Here is a 16,167-nt window from a genome sequence, read left to right as displayed (position 1 = left end):
GGCTGTTATGGTGGAATCCACAGGTGGTGTTTGTAAAAACTATTTTTATAATGCCTTCAAGTCGTGATTTATTACATGAGTGTGTGTGGATTGTAAATGAGGAGGACATTACCTCTACTCGCTACTTAAATTGTCTTGCGATTGCATTACATTCAAGAGACATAATATTTCTGCAAAATTATATTTTTGTAATCATACAAAATGTTTTTCACTTCTGTTGATAATGTTCTCATATGTAAATTTAGATCTTATGTAGGAAATGACATTTAAAAGTTGACAGGTGACTCGAGTGTTGCCAGCAAATGGCATAATAATTTGTTAAAAGTATTATTTATGTAATTTATAAAGCATTCGGAGTCGAAAGGCGCGCCGCTGCATAATTTATTGGTAATTTTGTAAATAACTTATTGTAATTACCCTTAGCTTAATGTCGGACGAGTAAGGACTTGTGTATAAATACAGTATAGATAGTTTTAACGCATAACTACCGATTCTAAGAAATACAATAAATTATTGTTTCGATTTAAAATGTTTTTTATTTACATTCAAGATTGCATGTACCCTAGCACTCACTTTTTTTTGGTGTCGGGGAGAATCTGAATGGACACAAGATATCTCCCTGGGGAAAAAGAGTGGTGTAAGATTTCTACTCCACCTCGGTACTCGTCTTCTTTAGTTTGCCTCTTGTCGCTGTACCACAGCAACATAAGACCACTTTGCGTTGCAGCCCTTCTGTGGTTACTCAAGCACCCACCTAGTAAAGATGTTCTCATTTTTGAAGCTTTCCCTCTCTTAGACTACAAGCAAACCTGTGCGGGTTCACCCACCCACGAGTTGTATTACGCAAAGTGTATATATATAGCGGCAAAATAAACAAGCCAAATGAAGCAAGGGGCAAAGTATAAAGAAGCGTAGCAACAAGCCAGAAGAGAAACGAGAACCAAATCGATTAGTAATATTGAATACAGTTTCTTCTACAATCGTTATGTTGATTTGAATTTTGTTTTTTGTTTCTATTTGACTTGATTATAAATTATTTTTGATTAACATCTTAAGCTCCCTAGGATAGCTCCGTTAAGATCGCTTCGATGGACGCTTTATGGAGTGATCAGGCTTATTATTATTATTAGGATTATTATTTTCGATGATAATACCCGGTTAGGATTCTGACTCAAGGTCACCTGAGAGTACTGAACCTTGATGTGGTCGGTAGCTATTACCTAACTACCATTACTTCCACTTCGGAAACCGTTAGCGCTGGAAGAAGCGGCGGAAGAAACTCCAGCAACGCTTCTATACAGATACATGATCGAGGGTTGGCGTCCCCTGTGATACGGGAGCCGACCTCGATTCCAACTTCGTGCATTTAGGACATAACTTATGCGTCGCATGACCGTGGAAAACCTTCATGACGTTATTGCCGCTGGCATATAAATAGTAATGTAACTTTAAATATACAAACACGGAAAAAATAAAACATAATAGTGTAAGAATTGCGGTAAAAGATAGGAGGTGATGCAAGGAACGCTTGTATATAAAACTTTGAGATGAAAAATGAGAAAATCCAGGAAAAATTTTAGAATATTATTATGTTCTAAAATTTTTCCTGGATTTTTTCCTGATTTGAATAAAATTATAAAAGAAATCAAATTTCTTATGTTAACCACGTTAGGAGAACATTATAAAAACAAGAAAAACAAACCTCAGAAGGTTCATTCCAAATTTTCCCTGAATATTACAAATTATTTTTCTTTTTAACCAACATTTGCCTTGAAATTTCTCATAAGAGATATATTATATACTATATATTATATGCATAGAGTATAAATTGTTTTCAGATTCAGTTATCTGTATTAATACTTTTAACATGGGACGCAATAAGTCGTCTACTTTCATAACGTTTCCGTGGTGTAGCGGTTATCACATCTGCCTAACACGCAGAAGGCCCCCGGTTCGATCCCGGGCGGAAACATTTTTTAAAAATAATTATTATTTTATAAAATAATGTTCATTTGTATTTAGCTCCACCGCTTTATAAAACATTTTGCACTTGGCACAGCCTATTTCATAGTGTAAATTCGGTTGAAGTAAAACTGAACTGGCGTGGAGCATACAGTATGGAAATATTTGAAAAAAAAAAATTTAAGTGTCCTCGATATCAATAGTTTTAAAGCTTTAAGCTTTTCATATGATTTTCAGTTTATAAATAGAACTAACTTAATTTATTTTGTCATATTACTTTTAGCACCGTAATAGTTTATTACTATTACATTGTTATCATCAATAATAATTGATACTATATTTTTTTTATGACGTAATATTTAAATAAAATTTTTCCCGTTTGAACGAGAGTAACGACTAAATGGAACTTGTTAGGTTAAAAAAGTTAAATAAACATAGAAATAAAAGAAAACATTTATTTTTCATATCCACATTTAAAATTTAATAAAGGCATCGACATTGTCAAATATGGCTGCGAAATTTTTCGCAAAAGAAACCGATAATAATATTTACAAGTAACATCAACTTACAAACTTATCAAATCCATTGAAAGTTTGTCAACAATATTATCAAGTTTAATCAATTTAAACTTTTTTTTATAAAGTATTAGTCAGTACTATTCTATCCTTACAAATATTAAAACGTTTTCAAAACTTAATGTTTTAATACATTTTAATTATTGTCAGTAAGATTTGCCTAATAATTTTACAGTAAAAGAAAAAAATGTGTATGAAAAATTATTTTAAAATTTTGCCATGCAACCCAAACACACAATAGACAAATGTCAACAAGTGAATGTGATTAATCAGAATAATCACTGTTCGCCTTCCTTTCATTGGCTTTGGGTTTTACTACTTTATCTTTCTTGATTGTTTTTGTTTGAAATTTGTTGACATAAATGTTTTTTCCAATTATCTTCGTGTCTTCAGCTATTTCAATGGCGCGCTCCACTGCATCCGGCCCGTCAAACTCCACGAACGCAGTTGCTGTAATAACATAATTCAAAATTCATTTATATGCAATATGGTGTAGGGTTAAGGAAGTGGTCGCAAGAACAGTAATGTTAAAAACTGGATATTGTTAGAGCATTGTGAACAAACACACAAGACATCACTAAATAATTTAAAAATTATTAGTTTAGTTTAAAATTTGGTTAGGAAAAGTTTAAGAAGAGTATCTTATGTTATTTAAACACTGACATACAGGATGCTTATATCTGTGGTAAATAACAATATATAATGGCTTTGGTAAATAGACAAAGCAGTTTAAAATTTCATAGATATAATTCACAATCCACATAAAACACTTCAAAATTACAAAATATACTGTGTGATGAGTAAAAATTTTTAAGGGGTGAACATATAGCTCATTTGTCAGCAATTAGCTTTTTTACCTATTTCCGATCAACCTGTACAGTGATTACTCTGAAATAAGTTACATATTTTGTTTTTTTTCTATGGGAATGTGACAGGCCAATAACTTGAACTGTACAAATTCTGTAGGCCTCCAGTAGAGATCTCCACCGACCAATCGTGTGCTGCCCATATCCGGTGACTTACCTACGACCTTGATAAAGTTGTCTGTCCATGTAATAGGATGTCTATGGGGGGAAATTTCAGCTCCAACTGCTAATATTTGCATGAGCAATGCACCCCCACCGACTACTACTTCAGACAAGCAATTCCCCTAGCTAAGTCGATGACTGGGTTTTTTTTGTTGTGAATATTGTCATTTCACATTCAATCTGGCAGCAAAGCTTCAGCCTAGCTCTCTCCATTGCTCAGGCACAGATAATAAACAGTAATTATTTTAATATGTCGCAATCTAATTTTCAATTACCATTTTGACACATTACATTATGTATTGTTTCTGAAACCATTGATTTTTGAATATAGTTGTGTGGTCAGACATTAATTGACAGCAATCAACCTTTATAAAGAGAAGGATGAAATTATGGTAATGACAGTTGATAAGTTATAGTGCAGAAAACTGTGGAAAGGAGTGGGGTTTGCTTCTAATATATCTATAAATTATTTCAGTTTACACTGAAAAAATGTTTACCATTAATACACATAAAACATTTGCTTCTTAATATAATAAAAATACTATTTTTTATTCTTTACCCATAGAGTTTCTACCCTTCACCATGTGAAAGATTTTCCTGATACGTCCAGCGCTGCTAAATATTGAGCTTATAGCCTGCTCGCTTAACTCCCCATAGGACTTCACCACAGCTGTTGTCTGGGTTGGAGGGAGTGGCTGTTTTACCCTGATTATACTGCCTTCAAACTTTGTGTTGTCCTCTTCTAATGCCTGCAATGTCAATATTTCATTAGTTACATTAGTTAGACCCCAAAATTTGAATGAAAATATGAATTAGTCTTACTTTGGCTGCACCATCTTTGCTTTCAAAATAGATAGTTGTAGTGAAAACTGGTTTGGGGTCCACAGTAGAGTAAACTTCAACTACCCTGGAAGTTAATAAATTTTATGTTAGCATTAGAATTATCTTCATCATTGTCATATCAGCTGATAGACACTCATTGCAAGCCACAGTTCTTCCTTAAGATCTTACAATGACCTTACTTGCGCTGCTTTCATCCAACAACTTTCTGCAGCTATTGTTGGTCCATGTATAGGTAGCCCTACCCACGCAGAGACTATCAGCTCGTGGTCGCCACTGGAGGGCTTTTTGGCCCCAACAACACTTCAAACAAGCAATTCTTCAATCAATATCAGAAATATGATCTCATTTCCAATTTGATCTCACAGCAAAGCCCTGTGCATAGCACTCTCTGTTGCTCTCTGGGTGACCTTGAACCTTCTTGTAACGTCCATCGTAATCCGTTAGTCATCATATTACAATTTTTGAACTGTCTACATATAGCTCACAGGATTGCTTATATGAAGTTACAATGGGAGGGGTACATTACTCATGAATTTGTTCGAATTGAAAGATCCTCAAGTGGCAAAACCACAACCCGGTATACCCCCCATGGGTATGCTGCCTAGTAAGTGGCAACAACAATTAAGCTGAGATCTCAAGAAGCCGCTAGATATGGGCAGCATGAATTTGGTCATTGTAGAGATCTTTGGACAATGCCTGTGCCTTGCAGTGGGTGTTTATTGGCTGAAAAGAAGAAGAAAATATGCTTTGGACTGTTCAGTCTATTTAAATTAACAATGCCCTGATTAAATATAATGCACAGTAAAATGCTTTTTTGCTACAATAATAATATATTTACGCAATTGCTATAATTTTAAATTCAATGTCATAAATATGAAAAAAAAAAAACTTAAATATAACAAGAAATATTAATTCATGCTTACCCAATCTTTTTCACAACTCCGCATTTTGAAAAATGTTCAGATAATAATTTTTTGTAGCTTAGTATTATTGTAACTGGAAGATTCTCAACAATTACTGGAAATAAATTATTGTCCAGATTACCTTTTCCCTTCTTATCCTTGTTCCACTTTCTGTTTTTCCACTTTTCTCTTTCTTGGTGTGTTTCTAAATCCGATGTACTAGTTTCTACTTTTGGATGTTTACCTTTTTTTTGTTTGCCTTTGCTTCCCCCCTTCTTTTTATTTTTCTCTGCAACTGACATTTCATCAAGAAGATTTGACAGTGAGTGTGCATTAACTCCAATGTTAAGGTTTTGAAGTTCCCCTGCAATAATTTCTGGTTCTTTTTCAATTTGTTTCTTACGCTGTTTAGACACAGGTTCACTAGTAGCTGTATTAGCATCATCATTATGTTTAGGAGAATGTTTCTTTTTCTTTGACTTACTGTTTTTGTTAGTTTGATCAGTTTTATTTACAATTTCCAGCTCTGTGCTTCCTTTCTCTTCATTGGTCCCTAATGTTTCCTTTTTTGATTGTTTATTCAACATTTCAATACACCCTTTCTTGTTAGTTTTTGAATTAATTTTCTTCACTATATTATTACCTAAATCCATAGTTGAATTTCCTTGTAAGTCGTCAATTTTTTCAACTGTTTTTTCAATTTGAACATTATTAGGCTTGTTATGTTCCTCTTTCGGGTGTTCTATACTTCGTTGAGCTTTTTTCCTAGGTTTTTTTAATTTTCTTTTAATTTCAACGGTATTGTCAACATCATTAAGTGATTTTTCAGATTTACTTTTTTTAACAGCAACTTCTGTATTTTCATCTAACATAAAACTGACTGATTTGTTTCTTTTTTTGGGTTTCGCTTGGCTTTCATTGCTAGAAAGGTTCGAATAATCACCTAAATTGGTACCTTCTGCTTTAAAATTAGTTTGGGTTGTATTTTTATCACTTTTATTTGAAGAAGATAAAATTTTAGAATCATCTTTGTTACTAAGCGCGTTATTCACACCAGGTGTTGGTTTGGCTGCGATATTTTTTTTAATCTTTTTATTTGGATTGTGAATAGCGCCAGAATTTATTATTTTCCGATTTCCGTATTTGAATGAAACATTATTATTTTTTTCAATCGAATCATTTTTATTATTGTCGTTATTTTTATTCGACGTATTCCGATTTATCTGTTTCTTTATTTCTCTTTCATCAATATTTAATAACTTTACATTTGTTTCGGCGGCACTTTTATACAAACTAGCAAAAGCTAAGGTCTTGTTTTTATCACTGTCTTCATTTAATTTCTTAGTCTTCGTCTTCATTGTTATATATATTAGTTATTTCAGCAATTAACACTAACAAAACTTATTCATACAAATATCACAAAGTTTAACGTGCAATGTGGTGCGATGCAACATGTGACAAAATTGACATTTGACATGTGTTTTATTTTAATAGAATAGTAACAAGTTAAACGTAGTGTAAATAATTTTAATAACGTATTGTCAAATAATATTATGTGCAGTTATTTCAAAAAAGAAAAATTAAACGGTTTATAACATCGTTATATTCAAAAATAATCATTAATTTAATTTGTACTATAATATAGAACATACTTTAATAACTTTTAGTACGCATTTTTTATTAAAATATCCAGTAAATGCTGCTTCCTAACTGATCGTAGTATTCTTCAATATTAATTGTAAGAAACTGCTAACCACATTAGAGTAAATTCTATTGATAGACCGTAAGACTGATAAATAATTTTATTGTTTGAATATGAAAAAAATAAGAAATTAAACAAATATTCCTGATGCGATAGATTGGTTACCGAATTGATATTGTAGTGATTATATAAATTTAAACAATTTTATTTTGTAAGCTTTAACTGTTCAATTAAAATTATTTCTATAGAATATGAATAATTGTATAACCTTTTTGATAACAATTAATCGTCTGAACTTACAATCTGAAATCATTAATCAAAATTATTAAAATAGTTAAAATCATCAAGAAATTTTTGGAGCACCTTTTACTTAAATATGCTTAATGCATTATAAAAAGACTCTATCCATTTTTATTGTTAAACCGTCAACTACTATTGTCAAAAGCAAAAATTTTATTACGCTAATTTTTTTCCAATATTTAACCGTCATCAAATTTTTATAAATCTTTAATCACTTAAAATAAGTTATATCTTGCAACTCTGACAAATTTTGCGTTAATTAATGGCGGACGCGCTTGCGTGATGCCGGTTGCATGTTATTATTACTATTGAATCGGCGTCTTTTATTGTAAGTTTGTGCTTCGCTTGTATTAAGCTGCGAACAATTGTCAGGTAAGTAAAAGCTTAACATATTAAAGTAATTTAGACATAAAACGCTTAAGGGTGTAGCCTGTAATGACCTTTGTGGTGTACGATTTCGTGAATTTTCCACTGTGAACGCCATGCTTCATGGCGCGTTGGTTCCTTGTAAATGTACATACCGTTATTCATACACCTTGTTTCACTGAAATATGTCTTTCGTTTTTAAAAATTAAAGTTTTTGCACTTTTAGGCGCGAAATAAAGTTTGTCCTTCAGATAATATCGGCGCCAAATCGATGCACGACACTATGTATACGTGATATGTATAGCGCATGGCGGGAAATGCGTCGATGGCGTAGCGTCTGTGTAACTTTCATGTCAGTTTGTTTTATTTCAGTGAGAAATAAACATGGTGGCTCAAAAAAAAGGTCGCGGTGCCAAAACGCAGGCAGCGAAAGCTAAAGCGGCAAATCAAGAAGAGGTATCACAATCCGAAGTAGAAGCGATGGAGGGGCTGGAAGAGAATAACGGCCAGAACGAGTCCGGGGAACAAGTGGATGATACGCAGATCGGAGATGAAGGTCAGGAGATGCAAGAGGGTGAACAGAATCAGGAGAACTCGGAAGAGGCAAAGGCGGAAGATCAGAAGGAAGAAAAAGTGGAATCTGGTAAACTGCTGGTCGAGAACTTACCGTCAAGCTACCTCTTCGACTACCAAGATAAGCTGAAGGAGTTGTTTTCGAAACACGGCGAAGTTATCAGCGTGAAGTGAGTCATATTAATTTTCGGTTAAAACCTCATTTGGAAATATATTTGTTAACATTCAAATATCTGTCCAGTTTTATCTTGTTGTTCTGATTTGGTAATGACTTGTCGTAAAGAGATTTATTATCATTTAAGTTAGATGTAAAGCTTTGACGGCGTTCCGCTGTGCGAGCGCACTCGGAGCGCCGCTGTTCGAACGGAGTATTAACGAGGGATATTTTCTTTGTTTTTAGACGTGGTCCAATCATTGTTACTGAACTGACCACAACTCCGACATTATCGGCTATAGTCGAATTCAAAAACAAAGACTCTCTGGAAAAGGTAAACAAAAGCTTATTAATCTTTTTTATAATTATAAAAAGACTTTAGCTAGCTAATTTAGAGTAATGCAGCGTCTGCCTTTGGGATACCAAAGAGGCGCCAAATATTTAATGTTAAGATTTTTTTTTCCAAATTTCCTTTAAAAATTTCAAATTTCCTGAAAATTATGTACGACTATTTGAATGTTTCAAATAGCTGGTCTCCTACTGCACTTGGTGATGGTTTGGTGCTTCTCACGTTTTTATGTTCACTTTCAAAATTTTACAGCTTTTATGTTTGGATGTAGCAGATCAGCTGATATATGTCTTCAAATTATGCAATCTATATTGTTTTTACTTGTGTTTTTAGTCTGTTGTGGTAATTGGTTCAAGTAAATATATTTATTTCAAAACAAATTTTCCTACACATCTTTCAGTTTATAAAAGTAAAGTTCTTTAACTCTAACTTATGTTTTGTCAAAATACTTACCTATAGTTACTGCCACAGACTATGATTAGTGAGAAACTGTTCACATAGTTAGTTTTTATGTGTACTCTGTGGTCAGCATTATTTGTGTGCCCTTTGATGATTTTTCTTTTGTAATGATTTTGCATTTTGATAAATCAGCCACTGGATGTTTATTATATTAAACAGAGGTAAGTTACAAAAGCACTACATATTATGTTTAAAAATGTTCAATGGTGTTTTTATGTACTCAATGCTGAAGTATGTTTAAGTAATTAGACTGGAGCAAAATGGTTGAATAAAACATTTCATGGCAACAAATTTTAAACTTTTGCTCTGAAATAACTAAAGTACTATCAAATGGAAGAGTCCACATATGTGATTGTCCATTTTTGGTATGCTAAATCTATACAAATCATTAAAATTGGACTATCCGTTTGTAATATTAAAATATCTGCAATTTGTTCATACATACAAATATAAATACGGTACATACATATATACCATATATATGTTTGTATATTATATAACCAAAATTACATTTTTAAATTATTTTTGTCTGCTTGTCTGTTCCGGCTAATCTCTGACCTGGACAGATTTTGAGGGGACTTATACTGGTAGATAGCTGATGTAAAAAGAGTAACTTGGGCTTCTTTTATGTTAGAAAAATTCTTAAACGAAAAAAACAAATATAAACTAAACAATTTTGTTCTTACATTCCACACGAAGCCTCGGGCACAGTTAGTCCAAAATAAATGTGTACATTGGAAAATTAAATATTTTACTTTATGTAATAATATGATTTAAGTAACTAGGTAAGAGTTGTACTGGTAACTTCACTTCAGCTTGCTGAATTTAATACATACATGACTATGGTTATATTATGGTTATATACAACATTTTGGCAAGGCACAACAATCAATTTTTAAATTAATATTAAAGTATCTAAAAAAAATTACGTAAAATAGAAATTATTTAAAAAAAAATCTAACCTAACTCTACTATGTGAAGGATACTGCAACTCTCCCTTGTTGATTAAAATATATCTTGTTTAAAAAAAAAAAAAAAAATATATATATATAGCACAATTTGAGAATTAGTTTGTTTATATTTCAATTTCGTCATATAATACGTTAATAAAATACATATAAAGTTTAGTAGATCTATTAAGTATATATTACAAGTCAATGTGTAACCATATTACTAAATTGTTGTTGATTCTAGAGTAAAATTGAAATACATGATACAAATAATTATGTATATATTAATAGTTGATGTGATTTATATATAAATAACTAACACAGAATATACACTCGATTATTTTTCAAAATTACCACTAAATGGTTGTCATTGAAATATATGGACGTGATTTAGTGCGTGTACTCACATAGTTCCAAAAGATAAATTAGACCTTCCTTTTCTTAGTTTAAAATTTAAAAATTATAGTATATTATTAGAGTATTAAGTTGATTGAAATTTGTGAAACGATGTTGACTCATGTACATGATTGATATTATAATGAAAGCATCAAAAGTTGTTAGATTTAATTTAAAAAGAGTTACTGTTGAATTTCTGGCTGGCTCTTGGCAGATCAGCATTTTGAGCAGGTGGTTGTTTACTACTTATAACGCCTACTTGGATAAAAATATTTTATATTTGGTACTGCGTGTGTCGCGTACGGCGTTGGTATAAGGTTTGTGGGGTGGGCAGGCGCTGACCGAGGACGGCACGGTGGTGGAGGGCAGCGCCATCTCGGTGGCAGCGGAGTCCCGCGGCGAGACGGCCGTGCTGGTGGGGGTGCCGTACGAGGCCAGCACTGACTACGTGCGTCTGCTGTTCGCGCAGTGCGGCGACGTCTCCCACATACACGAGTTCAGCAAGACCAAGTACAAGATACGTGAGTATTATTTATTTATTTACAACTTGTGTGACGGCGGACATAATGCCTTTAAGCATTCTCTACCACTCAAACCAAGGTAGCGCATATATAATTAGTAGGCAGGTGTATAAGATTTATACAAAAGTTAGTAATATGAACATATGTTACATGTACAATCACATACTTAAATTGTGACAGTGGTGGTAGCTCAGCGGTACAGCATTGAGACTTACGATGCTAGGTCGGCGGGTTTGATTCTCGTAATCAATGTTATATAAAACTCACACTGTGTACTAATTATATAGAATTGCTTCGTTGATGGGCGGCTGCATGCTCTGCATATCATAATACTATACTTGATCGCCAACCCGCCTGTCAAAAACGTGGCGATTATGGTATATCTCCCCATGGATATCTTAAGCAGAGGCTGCAGTTGGCGTCTAACGGCAGAAGCGACTTAAAAAGGAGATTTACAAGGAACATAAATTACTTATACTATAATATATTCATATCTTATAAGAAATCAATAACTTGCATATGGCACCACTATGAAAAGTAGTCAGTGCAAAATTTTCCATCAAAGAGACAAGATCCGCTTTTATAATAACAATTTTCAAAACTTTTCTAGAATATTCATATGTAAAAGGAATATCATTGTAATTGTGACATAAAAAAAAATTTACCTCAAATCTTGTTTGAGTTTTTGCCAATTTTTTTTTCTAAAGTGTAAATCATGGGGAGCAGCGAGATTTGTAAAAATTAATCCACACGTTATTCCGGCAGTGCGCGTGACGTTCTTCGATAAGGAGGCCGCAGAGAAGGCCCTGAAATTGGACCGCGAGCTGCGCATTAATGGTTTCCTCGTTACCATCACTAAGTTCCGTGACGAAGAGGAGCAGAAGGCCCACGCTGCAAACACCAACAAGGTATATTCACTTGAGACTCACCATCTTTGATTTAACTTCAAGTTCAGTTTCAGCTTTGATGTGTAATCAGATTGTAGACATGGCGTGGAAGGGGGAGCGTCGACATAGTCGAGGTCGCTAGAATTAGCTGGATGCTGGCAGCGCAAGATTGGTAATTGTGGCTATCTTTTGCGGAAGCCTGTGCCACGCAGTAGGCGTCTAGCGGCTGATAAGATGATAATGAATTCTTCTACTACTCAATACTTAGGCTTAAACTTAGGTTTCGCCTGACAGAGTATAAATTGTCATTAGTTAGTAATAATGATGTACAGTACCCAGCAATAAATATTGCATATCGACCTTTGGAAAGAGACAATAGGCTAATTTCGGCTTCGTAGAGCATTACCATTGTCCCACACTACCTATGTGACGTTTTGTCAGTCGTGCGACAGAGATCAGAGAGATCCATAAGTAACCACACAAATATATAATTTTTGACAGTTAATGATGCCATTGATATCACTGTGTGTCTACAGTTTATTTTGTCTAGTGTATTATGATATATGTAATGTTGACGAAGAAAGCAATAAAGTAATAAATTCCAGAATAAGAGACAGCACGGGCAACAGCAGGCCCGCAGCGCTCCAGCCGCTGCCGCCGCGGCCACCAGCCCCAACTCGCGCGCCAACAACTTCCGCGCACGTGGAGGCTCCTTCAATTCGCGCGGCAACTTCAGAGGTACCAACCCGCCCAATTCTTGTATTTCTCACACACTAAGGTTCATCACACCTGACAAATTCATACATAAGTTATAAAGTTCACATCAAACATCAAATAAAAGAGAAATTAAAGAAGAAAAATTAAGCAGATGAAAATTGTATAATTTGTGTAGTGATTAATGATTCCATTTATATGTGATATAAAGTATATAATACATATTATATCATACATAACTTAAAAGTGTTTCCTAAAAAACATTTTTCTTTTTGTTTATAAAACATATCCTTAATGCACTGCTTTTACTTGCTTTGAGCCTCCATAAGGCGCTACAAAGATAAGAATATTATAAGAACGTATGTTAACCTGTTGTTTACACATCTTATAACACATGAAGATTCTCAGTGCGACTCACCGACAGAATAAGATTCTTTTGTATTTGACTCACATTTTTACCACTAACATGGTGTGTAAATTTTAAAGAAGTTACATTAAATAAAAAAAATGCACATTTAGGAGCTCGTGGACGCGGTTTTGGCGGTCGCGGCGGTGCCTTCCCGCGGGGTGGCTTCGCTCCAGTCAACAACTACATGCCACCGCAACCGTTTATGGGACGCCCGGTTAGTACTAACATGCGCAAACCTCACTAACATATAATAATTCATTTGCAGAAATATACTAAAAACATGTCAAAGAAGTGTACCATCATCAGTATGTACTAATATCGACGAGATGAACTTTCTAGATACCTATTTAAATGATAATGTATGTTTGTTTTATTTAATAAAAATTAATCTAATCTTATCACTAAGAGTCACTGGCTTTTTTATTGTTAACATTGATGGAATGTAAGGGAGATAATTTAGTTTTCTATCTATATGTAGCAGAGAAAGGTTTACATATAAATAAAGAATACCATAAACCTGTTTTAGTGTCTATAAATGAAAATAGATCATAATTGACCAAGTTAGTTATTTAAAAAGTTAGTAGGTTAGAGCTTTTATATCTGGCCATCGAGACAGGCTATATGGGCAGTATCTTCAAGTCTTGAGAATGATTTTAAACCAGTTTACCCACAAGAAAATTTCGCAAATTGTTTGTCTTTGAAGGATAATGGTTATGTTTTAGCAATTCATAGTTATGTATATATTAAATTTTGGGTTATTTATTTTCGGTCCCTTCAAAACATATTTACGTTTAATTATATATATAAAAATATTTTACTAACATTAAAGTTTAATGTCTTTACTGTTAGGATCAGAAGCTCTTTTTGGAGCCTAAAAATCAGCAGGTAATGTTTTTTACTCTGGAAACTTGTAGTACCAAAATCCTATGTGGACATTTTTCTTCAGCTACATTGATTTAATATGAACAATACATTATGATTGGTTATGGGACTTTATTTTCATTTAGGAATTTAACATAAATTTTATTTTGTTTTGATATGCTGTTTTGTAAACTTGCCTTTCATTCATGTATCTTGATTTAGTAATATAGTTAATTATCTGTTTATTCTTCGGAACTGTATTTTTTTGCAATAATTTTTTTTAATGCTTACCATTTTATAATTTATTTGCATGTTTCACTATCACATGTCATTCGGAAATGAGTGCATAGAAAAATGTGCAAAGAAATGCAGTGCATTTGATAATAATCACAGTGTATGTAAGGGCTGCGCTCTTTGCCATTAATGTGTTCTGTGCATTCTTTTCAGAGTTACCTGTAGACATTGTACAAGCAGATTTCGCTCAGGTAAATCTGACTAATATAAGAAAAACTTGTGTTTTACTGTGCACACATGGGGAGTATTCATTTTTGGTTGTGGGGGAACACCTATGTGCACACTACATGTATTTGTTTATGGGCTTCCACTTTCGGTTCCGTGTGTAGTTCTACACGCCATTGGGTAATGCTGACAGAACTACTTTCACCCATTTTATTCTAAAATACTTTTGATCTAGTTAAATTTGTAAAAAAAACTCGACAAATTTTCACTCTATGGTCCATGATGTCTGTGTACTTGTTCAAATTTAATTTCATGTAATCATCATAATCCATTTAATACATTTATCACATTGAATTGGTTCTATAGCATTGATCCCCTAAAAATATATTTTTAAATAGGTCAATATACTATCAATTATTGCTAATAACAAATGCAAATTTATTCTTCAATAAAAAAAATCTAGTCTATGAGTATAGAAGAACATAAAAGCATATCTAGTAACTGGCCAGTGTAGTGTATTTTTTTAATTACAAATAATTGTTTATGTTCAATTCTTAATTGTTAATTGCCGTATAATTTATAAGTTTTAATTCTTTTAGCAATTATTTTACCTGTTTGTTCCGATTTTCTAATAATTGAGGTAATACCAAACACAATACTGTTTGAAAATTTTGTCAGTATTTGAAAACTCGTTTACAACACCAATTACGAATTTCACAGCTGACACTGTCTATGCGGTCAATGGGTTAATGTCGTATCGTCTTTTTTACAGCTATTTTTTGCTATATATAACTTTGAACCTGTATTACAAGTAATTATTAGTTATTATTTAAGTTTGGGTAATTGTTGGGTAATAGTTGGGTATGTTCCATTTTTAAACAACAAGCTTCTGGCGCCAGTAGGAGGTATATTCCACCTCAGTGCCAATTTTCACTAAGAAATATTAAATTGTAGCTAGATTTTATAGTACAAAATACAAAACAGATTATCGGTCATAATTAGACTACAACTGATCATCAATTGAGGTCCTATTTGTGTATGTTCGACACTTTCTATCATAAAGTTTTGGTCATATACAAGACAAGAACACAGTGTCTTCATTAATGTGGAGTACGGTGGCGGGTAACACCTGTGAACAAGACACTGCTACATACTGAGTAGGTTTTCTTCATCTGTAGGTAGACATACATGAATATTTTATTTTAGGCTACATTATTATACCACACAGTTAAATAGTGATGTATTTTGTGATTTCTTCCTCCATATGAAGTTAAAATTATCTGTGAACTTTTCTGTGTAAATATATATAATTTTCATCCCCAGGGTGGTTTCATGAACGACGGGCAGCGGCCGAACAAGCGACTCCGGCAAATGTAATCTTGCTGCGGAGAAATGAGATGAATTATTGTGCGTCGTTGTCCTTATGTTGGTGTGTGTGTGTGCCGAGCGTCCCTACAGAGACTACTACAGTGACAAGTTGCAGTATCAGATAAATCTAGCTAATTGTATTTACTAAGTACATTGACTAAAGTAAAATAATTGTAATCTATGTCTTTTGACAGTAATAAAATATTACTAACACCCACAAACGTATTATTTCAAACCTTCATTATCATAAAACTACACAAGTACAACAGGGAGAGACGGGACACATGAGACATGGCAACAGCACAAAATCAACATCAATACCACTCCTTTTTCTTCGTCTTTCAGTAAATGACTAGATGATGAAAATAAAAGGAAACTGCTATAAACGG

General features: G+C 33.3%; 2 protein-coding genes and 1 non-coding gene across 4 annotated transcripts; 2 read left to right on the top strand and 1 right to left on the bottom strand.

Annotated features, from left to right (window-relative positions):
• Positions 1-1,899: 1,899 nt before the first annotated feature.
• Positions 1,900-1,972, top strand: TRNAV-AAC (transfer RNA valine (anticodon AAC)). The gene has a single exon. It is a non-coding gene; the product is annotated as a tRNA-Val (tRNA).
• Positions 1,973-2,474: 502 nt separating this feature from the next.
• Positions 2,475-6,767, bottom strand: LOC137929469 (uncharacterized protein DDB_G0284459-like). The gene is made up of 4 exons (XM_068772436.1): positions 5,332-6,767; positions 4,388-4,472; positions 4,125-4,314; positions 2,475-2,987 (listed from the first exon to the last, which is right to left on the bottom strand). The coding sequence occupies exons 1-4, from the start codon at positions 6,666-6,668 to the stop codon at positions 2,803-2,805; spliced, it is 1,797 nt and encodes a 598-aa protein (XP_068628537.1). The 5' UTR covers positions 6,669-6,767; the 3' UTR covers positions 2,475-2,802.
• A 793-nt stretch (positions 6,768-7,560) lies between these two features.
• On the top strand, positions 7,561-15,993 carry LOC137929675 (RNA-binding protein 34-like). 2 transcript variants are annotated; one of them, XM_068772730.1, is made up of 9 exons: positions 7,561-7,684; positions 8,051-8,421; positions 8,652-8,739; positions 10,894-11,080; positions 11,846-11,988; positions 12,573-12,705; positions 13,201-13,304; positions 14,399-14,436; positions 15,734-15,993. In XM_068772730.1, the coding sequence occupies exons 2-8, from the start codon at positions 8,063-8,065 to the stop codon at positions 14,408-14,410; spliced, it is 1,026 nt and encodes a 341-aa protein (XP_068628831.1). In that variant the 5' UTR covers positions 7,561-7,684; positions 8,051-8,062; the 3' UTR covers positions 14,411-14,436; positions 15,734-15,993. The 2 variants fall into 2 exon arrangements, with proteins under 2 accessions (XP_068628831.1, XP_068628830.1); XM_068772729.1 differs by lacking the exon at positions 14,399-14,436.
• The last annotated feature ends 174 nt before the right edge of the window (positions 15,994-16,167 follow it).

This window comes from Battus philenor, unplaced genomic scaffold (assembly GCF_028537555.1).
Source record: "Battus philenor isolate CCGP_79_NKW_IND1 unplaced genomic scaffold, ilBatPhil1.0.hap1 SCAF_5, whole genome shotgun sequence".
NCBI lineage: Eukaryota > Metazoa > Arthropoda > Insecta > Lepidoptera > Papilionidae > Battus > Battus philenor.
The sequence above is the reverse complement of the archived record's forward strand: the minus strand, read 5'-3'. Positions and strand labels throughout refer to the sequence as shown.